The sequence below is a fragment of the Rhodnius prolixus genome, unplaced genomic scaffold, assembly GCF_049639745.1.
Source record: "Rhodnius prolixus isolate KJV_2025 unplaced genomic scaffold, Rpr scaffold_7, whole genome shotgun sequence".
NCBI lineage: Eukaryota > Metazoa > Arthropoda > Insecta > Hemiptera > Reduviidae > Rhodnius > Rhodnius prolixus.
Window position 1 is genome coordinate 6,324,464 of NW_027411582.1, and position 12,226 is coordinate 6,336,689.

Consider the following 12,226-nt stretch of genomic DNA (forward strand, 5'->3'; position numbering starts at 1 on the left):
TTTCAGGTGAAGCTACAAAAAATAGCTTAGGAAATTAGATGGATGAAACGTCTCCTTATTCGGCGAACTTAGTATGCATCATATCAGGTGAATGCTTTGCATTCGAAGCTATTGTGATTGATTATGAAGTGAGGAAACAGAATGAATAACTCCTTGTAAATATCAAATTTATTATTATTAAGATTATATAATCTCTATATTTATCATAAATCTTGTTTTTCATCCGTCACAGATTTAAATAATCATTAAAATAAAAAATAAAAATATGTTAAAAAAGCAAGATGTATTCATTTATATACAAGTTTAATACAATGATTAAATACCTAATTAATTATAATTTAAATTCAATTTTTTAATTATAAAAACATATCAAAAAAAAAATTAAACCTGAGTACGTCATTAATGATTTGTATAATATTGAGTATAAACTCTTGAGATCGACTTTATTAGATAGATGACATCTAAACCCTAGGGTTTCTGTGCAAATTGTCAAGGCTCTCCGGTATGGCGCTGGTGGCCACCAAACGTGTGGTAAAGAAATGCTGTCCGAAGAAATCAACGTAAACACAGACCCTTGATCAAGCAATGAGAAAGATATGCAAGTATCTTCGATCGTCTCCTCAGTGTACAATTTACGCTGACTATTCCGAACTAGACCAATTCAGTGTTTTGCAATTTGGCAACTTTGCCGAATTAATAGGGTTTTAAAAAATGATTCTAGTAAAGTCAAAACGTATAATATTGAAATCAACTATTTTATAGCACAAATTCTAAGTTAACACAAAAATACATAAAACGATAGATATAACAGGAAGTCCATTATTGAATTATGTGCTGTGGCTTGCTAACTATATATACTTTACTATAAATTATTTTTATGAACCATTAAATAAAATCCAAGGCCTAGAACAGGATTCGCACTTAGTACCACAATACATCTTAGTTTTGCAGGCCTCGCCTCTAATCGCTTGGCTATCGGGGCACAGTGGCAATATCGTAACCAATAAAGGTCTCTTGAGGTGCGATTATTGATAGTTCATAACATTTACCGAGATAAGAATACATCACGCTGTTTATTTCAAATTTCTTATTTTGTTACTTTTTTTTTTTTATATGAAACCATGATTAAACATGTTTCAAATTATTAATATAAACAAATTATTTTAGTCATTTTTAAGCAACCATTTGCAATTTTACGAAAATTTTATTCAATGGTCTCCCTAAAAATGTTCTATCATTATTTACAACTGGAAATTTTGTTCTCTCACTGAAAATTAATTCATGATTTTCCAAAATCCTGGCCACCATACATCTCATTTCTATCTGGGCGAACCTCATCTGAATAAATGAAAATTTGATGAAAGTTATTATTAGTAAAACACTCGAGATATCATATTATTAGGAATTCAAAAAAGTTGGAAATAAGTGCAAAGATCATTTTCTCAATTGCTATGTGAATGCTCAATAGGTAGACAGTGTAATCAGTTTTATGTCGAGTGACCACTCTTTTCTCTTTAAAGTAAGAAATATATATATATATTTATATTACAACGAATTTAAATGAAACAGAACATCTAAAACATTTTCTTTACGGATAGAGAAGGGAAATTTAACAACTTTTATTTTTACGTAGCATGTTATTTGAAGGGTAGATCAAGAGATAAGAATCAATAACATAAAATTATGAGTCTGAAATAACACATATGTACGTAGAAGTTATATTCGAAAAGTTTGTTTTACTTTTTATTTGAGTCATAAGCGAAGTTTATGATTATAATTTTCTAATATTGTAAAGGTATTGTTTTTCTTTACTGTGTCAACTCCTTTTATTTGGAGATGTCCTAAAAACAAATTTAAAAAAAATACCCTGGGTTTGATAAAAATGGTCCTTTTTGTGGGCACGTTAAGGTGGTATTTATTCTGACCTTTCCGTGACTTAAAAAAACTATGGTATAAGATACAAATAATTTTATAATTCTGGAAAATTTATTTGTTATACATGTATTACATTAGACTAGAAAGAAAATTAATTTCATATTGTCATACTATTAGCATATAAAAACGAATGTTTAGTGAAATATACGCTACAGAGAATGATCGGCACAAATGCGAATCGTCTCACCGAAAGTTATTGAGAAAGAAAAAATTTAAAAGAATCTAATTTGATGCAATAAACAAAAATAAGCGAATGAAGAAATATGAAATAAAGAGTTGTGTCTTTTATTCTATATAACCAATCTAATTTACTAACTCAATCAAACAATCTAATACTTCGGCAATTTAAACAAATTTTCGATAGAGAGTTTTCATCGATATATCAAAAGTCTAAGAAAAATGAGAGGGAACATTTCAACTCAAAAACAAAACATCTCAGCTCTTTACTTTGTACTTCGATATTCACTCTACGTGAACCTGGCAGTAACTAATGGAAGAATATTCCTTGATCGGAAATACCACTACTACAGAATGGTTCCTTGTGTTTTTCGAAAAAAATGGGTTCGAATGAATTTCTTTAAACTTCTTAAATTGTAGCACAAATAATCTATAACTTTTGGTTGAATTGTTTTGGCAAGAAAAATCCCATTGAGGAAAGAGTATAGGCACTCATTCTCCAAAAGTACCAATTTGTCGTCTTGCACAGATCTTTCAATTATATACTTTTAATGAGGATTGAATGTGTAGCAAAAAACAGTTCTGGAAGATGGGTAGGGACCCCTTTCCCTTTAAAGTAACATTTCAATGCAATGTACGATATTACAAACAGTTTAGTGTACTAAATTTTTTATTTACTTGACAATTACCTATCTTTCAAATGAAATAAATTTACTGAGTTTGAAGAAAACGTTTATAACGTTGAGAATTAAAATACGAGGAAGACGTTTAATGTTCACATATGATTTTTTACAATAATATCTAGTATAAGTGGTTGTTATCAGGACAATACTAATTAACCTCCAACCATATACTTTTATGAGAATTTAAAGAAAATACAAATTAAAAACCTCTGTTATAGGTTACAAGGCCAATTTATTTCTATTCTTCATATCTGAACAATGTTTAAATAACATGAATAGTATTTTTTAATTCCTCAATTATCCTTGGTGAATTTGAACGACGGTAATTGACCTATTTGAAACTAGTTCTTTTTTACGCGGAATTCTAGTTATTTTAAGTTTTAAAGATGTTTAGCCCACAAGTAAATTTTGTTTCATATTAAGTGTTACCTTAAATGAGTGTTCGCAGTAAAATTCTAGTTATTTTAAGTTTTAAAGATGTTTAGCCCACAAGTAAATTTTGTTTCATATTAAGTGTTACCTTAAATGAGTGTTCGCAGTAAAATTCTCAATCGCTAGTCCGATATGATCATACGACTGAATTCCTCTTACGTAAAACTGAAGAGAACAAGACCTGAAAACCGCAATATAAAACCACAGAAAAAACACACGCCAATTTCAGATAATGAATTGATTTCGCTCAAGGTATCTACAACTTTCGAAAAATTCCCTGTTTTGGCTTTCATTAAGGAGAGTATTATGTTGTACTTTATTTGTAGTCATAATTAAAAAGACTATAAGCGAATAATGAGTTGGTGTTTACCTGTGGGATTGCTTAACCCCAAGTAGTAGCTACCTAAATGAATTGTGTTATGGTGTATTGTATTTTCCAAGTGTTGGAAATGAGAAATGCAATGAAAACGGTGTATCGAAAGTATGGCAAGTATGACTTCTTATGTAAGAGAAAATTGATGAGAATCAGATTATACATAAATCATCTAATTTTTGGGAAGAAATACTCTCTGGGATGCCGCTGTAGAAGTGGCATGTCACTTCCTGTTAATGATGCGTTTAGCCTTCAAATGAAGCAAGCTACTTTGGAAAAAGATCTCTAATGTATGAGATCGTTTCGAAACTTTTTGGCTTATAGACAACCTATAGATAAATGACTTATAGATTCATAGATGCACTTGACCTTGTTTTTCGAAAATACAATTCTGTTTAAGAACTCCACTTCAAATAGAAGTGCAAATATTTGACTTATGTAAGATATTTTTCTATTCAGCTTACCAAGGCATTTCCGTGGTCCTTCACCAAATGGTAACCATTTTAAATTCGTGTTTTTTTCTTCAAAACTAAACCTTTCAGGTTTGAACAATTCTGGTTCAGGATAGACAGATGGATTCATCTGGAGAGTTAAGGCTGGTATCACAATCTTAGTACCTTTGTCTATAGTTAAACCATCTGGTGTTGTATATTTTGTAGTACACATGCGAAATAGAAATGGAATTGTCGGATGTAAATCTCATTGATTCTACAAAAAATAAAAAATAAACAAAATGAAAAGAGTAGCAATAACGGGGACAAGTTTATTTGTTCTTAAATGACTGTTCTTTGTAACACCTGCTTAATTTCATTTAGGCAGTAAATGCAGTTTTAGATAATTTTTGTTTTAAAAATATTCTGTTCATTCATAAAAAGACACATGTACAGTTCATTCGCTAAGAGAACGTTTCATGGTGTAAATAACATGTACTTTCATTCAAATTGAATTTCGAAAATTTGTAAAAGAAAACTATGCTTCCTAATACAACGGTTCAACTCACAGCGTGCTTTCCTTCTTAACCCATTTTTTTTACAGAATCCTAGAATCTTCTTTGAAGATATTTCCTTCTCCAGAATTCAACTGGTAAACACTTGAAACAATGTAACCCGACTGGAGAATGGAACCTCCTCCATCACCACTTATAATAATAGTATAAGTCACAGCCTTCTATATCCAGCTTTCTTTAGTTTTACCCACTGCACCGCCGAGATTGAATTTTAAGGATTAGTTACTTTAACTTCGTTAATCCAAAGAAAACATTTTTACCATTTATACAACCGGCCACATATTTCATATCTTGAACAGCATCGTAAGTCCAATCACCATGCTTTTTTAAACAGTCTCTTATTTCTTCACGGGCTTTAGCCTGTATTTCGGGGTGCATGGCTAGTTCGTACAATAGCCAGGTCATAGTGTTTGACGTTGTGTCCAGGCCAGCTATAAACATTTGCCCAACAATATTGATGAAAATGTCTTCCGTCACTTCTGTAAAACAAATATTAAAATAATTAATAATTGATTTTATAAACGATTATGTTTGATCAAACAGAGTTGTTATTAAAATTAAATTAATCCATAACTATAGAGCGGAAACTTGGGCCACGACGCAGAAGATATGTAAAAAAGTAAACTATTGGATGTGCAGTATACAAAAGACCTGAATGGAAAAATGAGGGGTGAGGATTAAGAAAATAAACGTAAAAGAAACCTTGAATAAAAGTTGGTGAAAAGAAAGCTTAAGCGGAGCGGATATTGAGTAAATGGTCCTAGGAAGGTGGTCAGAGAGGTGAGGATATAGGAGGAAGAATGCAAAGACATTGGTGAAGCATATTGGTGAGCAGATGGAGGGAACAGGATTAAGAGAGGGCTAAGGGTGAGACAGAATATTAGAGACACGAAGTCACCCAGAAAGGGGGGAACTCATTAAGTAAATTTAAATGACCTACCAGACAATAATTTAGATCAGCTATCTAGAGTAGCAGTTTCATTTAGCCAAAGGTGGTCCTTCAGCATCTAAAAAACGTACGTCTTTGCGAAAGTTACTAAGAATGGCGAAACTAAACTAAGTTTACAAAATCAAAACTCCCATTTTGATCAACCAAGTCTCTATACATCTGTAGAAGAAATACTTTATTAGTTGGACAGACTAATGAGGAAATCTTGCAAGTCGATTCAAAATGCCACAAAAGAAAACATTTACAACTACCAATAACCAATTAGTAATTAATTAGTTAATTTGGTTATAAAGTTTTGAAATATGCAGTTCAACATGTCCGTATGCATGCAATCATGCGTCAAAATTTCTCAAAAAATAAGAATATTCCGTTCTTTGCTTTAACCCTTAAAATCCCTTTTGGCGACGAACTTGCAAAGAACTCATTTTCCTCTAATATCTTTTCTCTTACAACTGCTTACTTCAATCCTTTGAGAGAACATGGCACCAGTTAATTCTCCAAAGAGACTCAAAAGAAAAAAGGTATTAAGAGTTCATGATAATGGGCTCCTCAAGGCATCTTCTCATTCTATTCCTGATTTTGTGTTATAACTTGGAATGTCATATTTACTTGTAACGTAATGGTAGCAATATATTTCAATAAAAGTAACATATAAATGATTATTTACCATAAGAAAAGACCTCATCTTCTGCAGACTTTGTATACAGATCCTTCTTCCTCATTCGCACTTTTCTGTCGTTTAGCAATCTGTCCATTCGTTGCACCAAAGAATGGTTCTTGTTAGAAAATAAAGATTTAATCAAATTTCTAAAAAACTGATCTGTACTGCGATTAGATAAGGTTAATCCCAGCAAATCTGTGTATTTGGCAAAATGTTCCACTAAAAGTAGCTTATAATATCTTAAAATAAATAAATAAATAAATAAATAAAAACTCCATTTTACGTTGAAATTATTTTCAAAAACACAAATTAAAAGCACTAATATCTCACTTGAAATTTGAAACGTCATGAAATCGTTTGTTCATTTCCTGCAGTTCTTGCTTATCAGAAAGTTCAATTCCAAAAAATGTTGAGATTGCATCGGCTGCCACTTGCCTAAGAAATGCCATGGCTTCAAATTCTTCTTTAGGAGGAGTCACACATTTCAGCAAAAATGGAAATAAAGATTTTATTCGATTTGATGTAAACCATGGTATCATACGATATCTCAAAGCTCGCCATTTTTCACCTTAAAAAATAATTTCACACAGACAAAATTTTAAGTTGTAGTGTTTGTTTTTTTTGTGTGTAGGAATACAATTTTCTTAGCTTTAACCATTCTAATTTTTTTAAAATTACTTAATAATATCAGTTAATAATATTTTTCTATCGCAATGTAAAATTCTGAATAATTTATCTTGAATAAGATTCTGTAGGAATTTTCTCGGAAAATATTAAAGAGATATTCTTTAAACTTGACGTGAAATTACATACAGATACATTCATTACTTTTAAATATCTTTTAAATTATTTTCCCGGAATGGTAGGAAGAGATTTCTATATTCTGGAAAATGTATGACCTTGATTTCCCAAGTAATTGTAGACGTGACGCACATGGAATGGCTTTACAAGATTCTCTTTAAACGGGACTGAAGCAGCTGTAGTGATATGAGCGAAACAATACTTAAGAAATTTTCCAAAAATAATTTTAATCACTGATTGCGGTAACTTAAACAAAACGTGTAAGAGAACGAAAAAATTAATGCCAGTTTCAGTCATTATAAACTTTATTATGCCGAGCTTTCGACCTAGGGACTAGTTCATCTTCAGGGCTAATTTACAAATATACTGTTTTATACATCATTATAGAGTTGGTGTGTCTTCTGTCTTGTCTGTTCATGGACTGAATCATGATCGGTCTGTGAACCATGAACAGACAAGACAGAAGACACACCAAATCTATAATGATGTAAAACAGTATATTGTAAATTAGCCCTGAAGACGACCTAGTCCCTTGGTCGAAAGCTCGGAATAATAAAGTTTATAATGACTAAAACTGGCATTAATTTTTCATCCTATTAAAACTATGATTCAGTCACCAAAAATAATAAACAGTGTAAGAGAACTTAAACGTGCGAAACACGTGGGAGCGTAAATAAGCAGAAGTTCACGAAAAGTTCGTGATAAATATTAAGATTACAAAAACTAAATTTAAAAACAAAATAATCATATCACCTTTCATATTGAAGAGACTATCATGCATAATTGATCTTACATCAAACACCCATCTTGGATGATCCAAAAAGTGTGAAAAATCTTTTATCAATATGTGTTCAATAAGATTGAAATCTTGTACGACTAAAGTTGGACGCCAGAATTCATATACACCAAAATAAGGTGCTTCTGGAAATCTATGAGTGTCCGCTTCATAAACTCCTAGAATGGTATTCTGTTGTGATACTATTCGCCAGACATGACCGAAGTATGGTATTGATGAGGAGTTTGGGACACCTTTTCTCATCCAAAATTGTCGCTTGTAGTAATCCAGTAGACATAGTAAGCCCAGAGCAATCACGGCTAGTATTATTATAAGCATTCTGAAATAAATGAGAGAAATACATACATAATAATTGTTCAGTGGGGATTGTAAAAAGCTATGAAAAGGGTTCAACTTTAGTTGCTAAGTCATGGCCAATCAGCTTAGTTATGGTCAATAAAAAAAAAAAGTTCTCTTTTTAATTTTAGATTTACTTCCGTCTGGTACAACTCAGTAACATCCGCCAACTTTCCCCTAAGAGCGATGTGTACGATACCTTGGAATAAATATTGACAAGTGAGTTACTTAGTCCCCTAATAAAACGACAGCAACTAAACAAATGAAACAAACTGCTACTGCATCTAAAGAAAGAAGACCCAAATCATTTTTGTAACAAAATTGCGTGCACTTTCAACTGTTCAATGTTTTGGCACGATATAGAACCATCAGATTATCATCTGTTCCGAACAATAATTCATTTCTTTCGGGATTTGTGAGTTAAGATTTGAGGAAATCATTTGCTGCAGTTCATAAAATTCTTTGCTTATCCCTTAAAATCGTACTTGCAGCTCAATTTTTTAAAACTTGGAATTCCAACAATGCTAACACTTACCCTTGTATTGATAAGAATCCACACTTGATCAAAATTTGTACAGTACCTTTGCCTGGCTAATCACTTTTGAAAAAGCGTCGATGTGTGATGGTATTTCGCAACAGGCATTTATAAATTCTCTCCCCTCTCTGTGACGAAAAATATGTGTAAACAATGAAGTGGGTATTATGTCTCAATCACCAAAAAAAAACAAGGTGAGGTATTTCGCCTATTGAAGAACACTCTCAGTAAACGTTCATTCTCAGACTAAACGTAACCTTCCTTAGTGCTAAAATTTATTAAGACTGAACAATCAAATTTTGCAGAATAAAAGTTTTAACTATGAGTTTTCACTGACTCCAAGTTTGGTCTCCATTGAACATTTTTTTTTTTTAAGAGTATGGACGCAAATTAAGAAAAAAGTCGCGGATTGCTCTAATTCGGTTATCATTTTGTACATTTTCCGCTTTGATACCAAGGTCTCAGCCAATAAAACAAACTCAAACAATGTTATTCTAAAGCTTGGTTACCTTGTAAGTGTTTCTCTTAAATGGCTATCAATTTCATTTGAAACTTAGAAAAAGGACAATTTTTTTTCAGGGGTTTTCAGGAGCTACTGCAGGTTAAGCTTCTTTCTAAAGCCCTTTTAATACGATTTTTATTGCGTAAATCCCCAGAAGTTTTCATTGGGAGGTCTATTTCTATCACTAGCTACCGAAACTTCGTGAAGTAATACAGTTCCAGTATAAAGAGGTCTGCACTCACTTAGGAGGTTAAGTTCTTTCGAGTTTTGTGAATTCTAAAACTAAAACTAAATTGGACGTAACCTTGCACACTTATTCAAACTTAAAAACAACCATAATTGCGGTATTTCTGAAATGTTCTAAGTGAATCAAAGGTTGCCCGCTGAGGCCCATTTACTTGACAAAAGAGTAGGAAGAAATACAATTAAATCGTTAACGTACGCTGACGATGTGATATATATAACTTTGCTAGACTCTTAAGTCGCGAGGACCTTACCTTACGAAGTTAATATTGCCAAATCAAAAATAATTCATAGTAGGTGGTAAAAACAGGCTGATTCAAAGCACAGATTTTTGTAAAGATACACCAATAGGATGAAAAAATAAATGCCATTTCAGTCGAGTAAAATTTATTTTGCCGAGCTTTTGACCTAGGGACTAGGTCATCTTCAGGGCTAGTTTAGAAAGTAATACTTTTACATTTCAGGGTTGGTGTGTCTTCTGTCTTGTCTGTTCGTGGACTCAAGTTGATGTCCATGAACAAAACCAGAAGTCCAGACAGAAGACACACCAACCCTGAAATGTAAAAGTATTACTTTCTAAACTAGCACTGAAGATGACCTAGTCCCTAGGTCGAAAGCTCGGCAAAATAAATTTTACTCGACTGAAATGGCATTTATTTTTTCATCCTATTGAAACTATAAATCAGTCACCAAAAACAATGAACAACAATACACCAATAGGTTAATCAGTTCAAGAACTTGGGAGTTACCCTCCCAAGATGGTTGCTCTTACAAAGTTTACACATATCCCAAGGGTTCTGCAGCGAAATTGGCAACAAATAAAACCTGAAATTATTTTTATTGTATCAAATAAAGGCTTATTTAATCATATTCAATTGTTTAAGTGATTTTTATTTCACCGTCTTTTTTAATCATTTTTGTTTCGAAATTCTAAAATGATTCATGTAGTTTCTTCCTCATTTCTAATGGATTAACCTTCTTAGATTGTTCTATTTCAATCTTATACATTTTCTACTAAGAATTTATTATTTACAAATTTACTTATACTTATTTTCATACTTATTTCATTCTTTAAAGTTCTTTAATTTTGATTGTTAATTTCTTTATTTAACTGTATTAATCTTTTTCCTCAATACTAAGTTATTTATTACCAGTTGTCTTTAACATTATAAAAGGGATTGGACTAATCTTTACATTAACACGACACTTTAAAACAAACCTATTAGATTTTTATTAGTTACTATATTAGTCGGATACCTTGCGGAGAGGCAAGCGATATAGGTATTAAGTTTGGGAATCGCGATGGTTCGTTTTTTTTTTTTTTTTTTTTTTTCTAAAAACACTTTTTCAAAATCAGAAAACCTCCAGTGAAAATTCGACACCAAACATTTGGGCCAAGAATCAAATACCTCCTCGAAATAGGAATACAGAAAGTAGAACGTCCACAAGTAATAGAAGTGAAACTAGAGAATCATTCTTAAAGAAAAAATAACAAACTTATTAAATATTTTCACTTACTTTAATTTTAATGATGTTATTTTCTAAATTACTCAAATTTTTATAACCAACTAAAAAATAATAATTAGAACATTTTTGGTCAATTCAAGTGCTGCTTGTGATACGCAAGTGGGGAATGGCCCTGTCAAATTCGTAGGAGGGAGATGATTACAGACTAAAATCCAACAAAAAAATTAATTCATTCATTCATCCTTGAGGCGTAGTAGACAAAATATTTTTCATAAAAATTCTCTCTTCCTTAGACCAACTATTTTGCAAGAAGTATTGAATTCTTGTCAAATTTTTAAGATTAATATTTTATCGAGAGCGCCCTGCAATCATTATGGAGCATTCATATTAAATACAAATACATCTGTAGTTCACATAATTAAAAGTTCTTGAATTTTAGAATTTGTGTTAAAAAAAAAAAAATATTTCGCAACATTATTCAATTTATTTTAATAAAATCGCAGTGTTGAAAGAAGCATCTGAAGCAGCTTCCGCAGAATCCCATTGAAATCAATACTCCTTGATAATATATTTCAAACCAAAGTGGTAGGCCTAATTTTGTAACCAAAATATCCGCTAGCAGGCAATGGCTATTCTAGTCGGCTAGATTTTATTACAACATTAACCAGAAGGATCTCTAACTGACTTTTGGACTGCAATACTCCCTGAAATGTGTCAATAATAAAACATTATTCATGTACTGACTAACTGTGCACTCTGCCTAGCCAGTGTAGTTGCACACCTTACTAACATTTCGTCAATCGTTCTGGTGATTTCCGAAATTTACTTTACTTATTTCGTATGTACTTGATCATTTAGTTTTAAGAGTAAATATTAGTACCACTGAGGCACCCTTAAGGGTAAGTTTTTATTGGAACCGGCAAGGACTACCGTTCTTGAATGGCTTAGGCCAGAGGTCGGCAACCTGCGGCTTGCGAGCCGCATGCGGCTCTTTTATCCAAATTTTGTGGCTCTTCTGCCTGTCCAAAATAAATTGTATATTTCAATTTTATTGAAAAAAATGAAAATTTCATTTGTTAAAGTAAAGATATTTTTTCAAAAAGAATTTTAAATGTGATAGGTTTGAAATTGAATAGAATTATGTAAAATACAGTACGTAATATATAGGACTGCCGCCATTTTCATTCAAATACAGGTTTAGTTATTATTTATTTGTTTATTTACTTTGCAATATGTGAAAATAAATATTATAAAACATTTAAATGTTATTGAATATCATAAAATAATAATTTGTGATCACAAATGGTCTAGAGTTTTTTTTACTCGAACC

The 12,226-nt window shown here is 31.7% G+C and overlaps 1 protein-coding gene across 5 annotated transcripts; it reads right to left on the reverse strand.

The window, feature by feature from the left end:
• Nucleotides 1–150: 150 nt before the first annotated feature.
• Nucleotides 151–11,089, reverse strand: LOC141446842 (probable cytochrome P450 6a17). 5 transcript variants are annotated; one of them, XM_074113706.1, is made up of 7 exons: nucleotides 10,948–11,089; nucleotides 7,771–8,132; nucleotides 6,547–6,784; nucleotides 6,223–6,455; nucleotides 4,867–5,085; nucleotides 4,065–4,298; nucleotides 151–1,338 (listed from the first exon to the last, which is right to left on the reverse strand). In XM_074113706.1, the coding sequence occupies exons 2-7, from the start codon at nucleotides 8,129–8,131 to the stop codon at nucleotides 1,280–1,282; spliced, it is 1,344 nt and encodes a 447-aa protein (XP_073969807.1). In that variant the 5' UTR covers nucleotide 8,132; nucleotides 10,948–11,089; the 3' UTR covers nucleotides 151–1,279. The 5 variants fall into 5 exon arrangements, with proteins under 5 accessions (XP_073969807.1, XP_073969806.1, XP_073969802.1 ...); XM_074113705.1 differs by lacking the exon at nucleotides 151–1,338 and having other exon boundaries at nucleotides 4,071–4,308; nucleotides 6,223–6,302; XM_074113701.1 differs by lacking the exon at nucleotides 151–1,338 and having other exon boundaries at nucleotides 4,071–4,308; nucleotides 10,948–11,088.
• Nucleotides 11,090–12,226: the final 1,137 nt, after the last annotated feature.

What these genes read in the sequence shown, in the direction of transcription:
- LOC141446842 (XM_074113706.1), bottom strand. Translation starts at nt 8,131, where the DNA reads ATGCTTATAATAATACTAGCCGTGATTGCTCTGGGCTTACTATGTCTA. An exon ending in AGATGAGGTCTTTTCTTATG is followed by an intron (nt 5,086 to 6,222) that starts GTAAATAATCAT and finishes TTTGTTTTACAG; the next exon opens with AAGTGACGGAAGACATTTTC. An exon ending in TGTGGCCGGTTGTATAAATG is followed by an intron (nt 4,299 to 4,866) that starts GTAAAAATGTTT and finishes AGAATCAATGAG; the next exon opens with ATTTACATCCGACAATTCCA.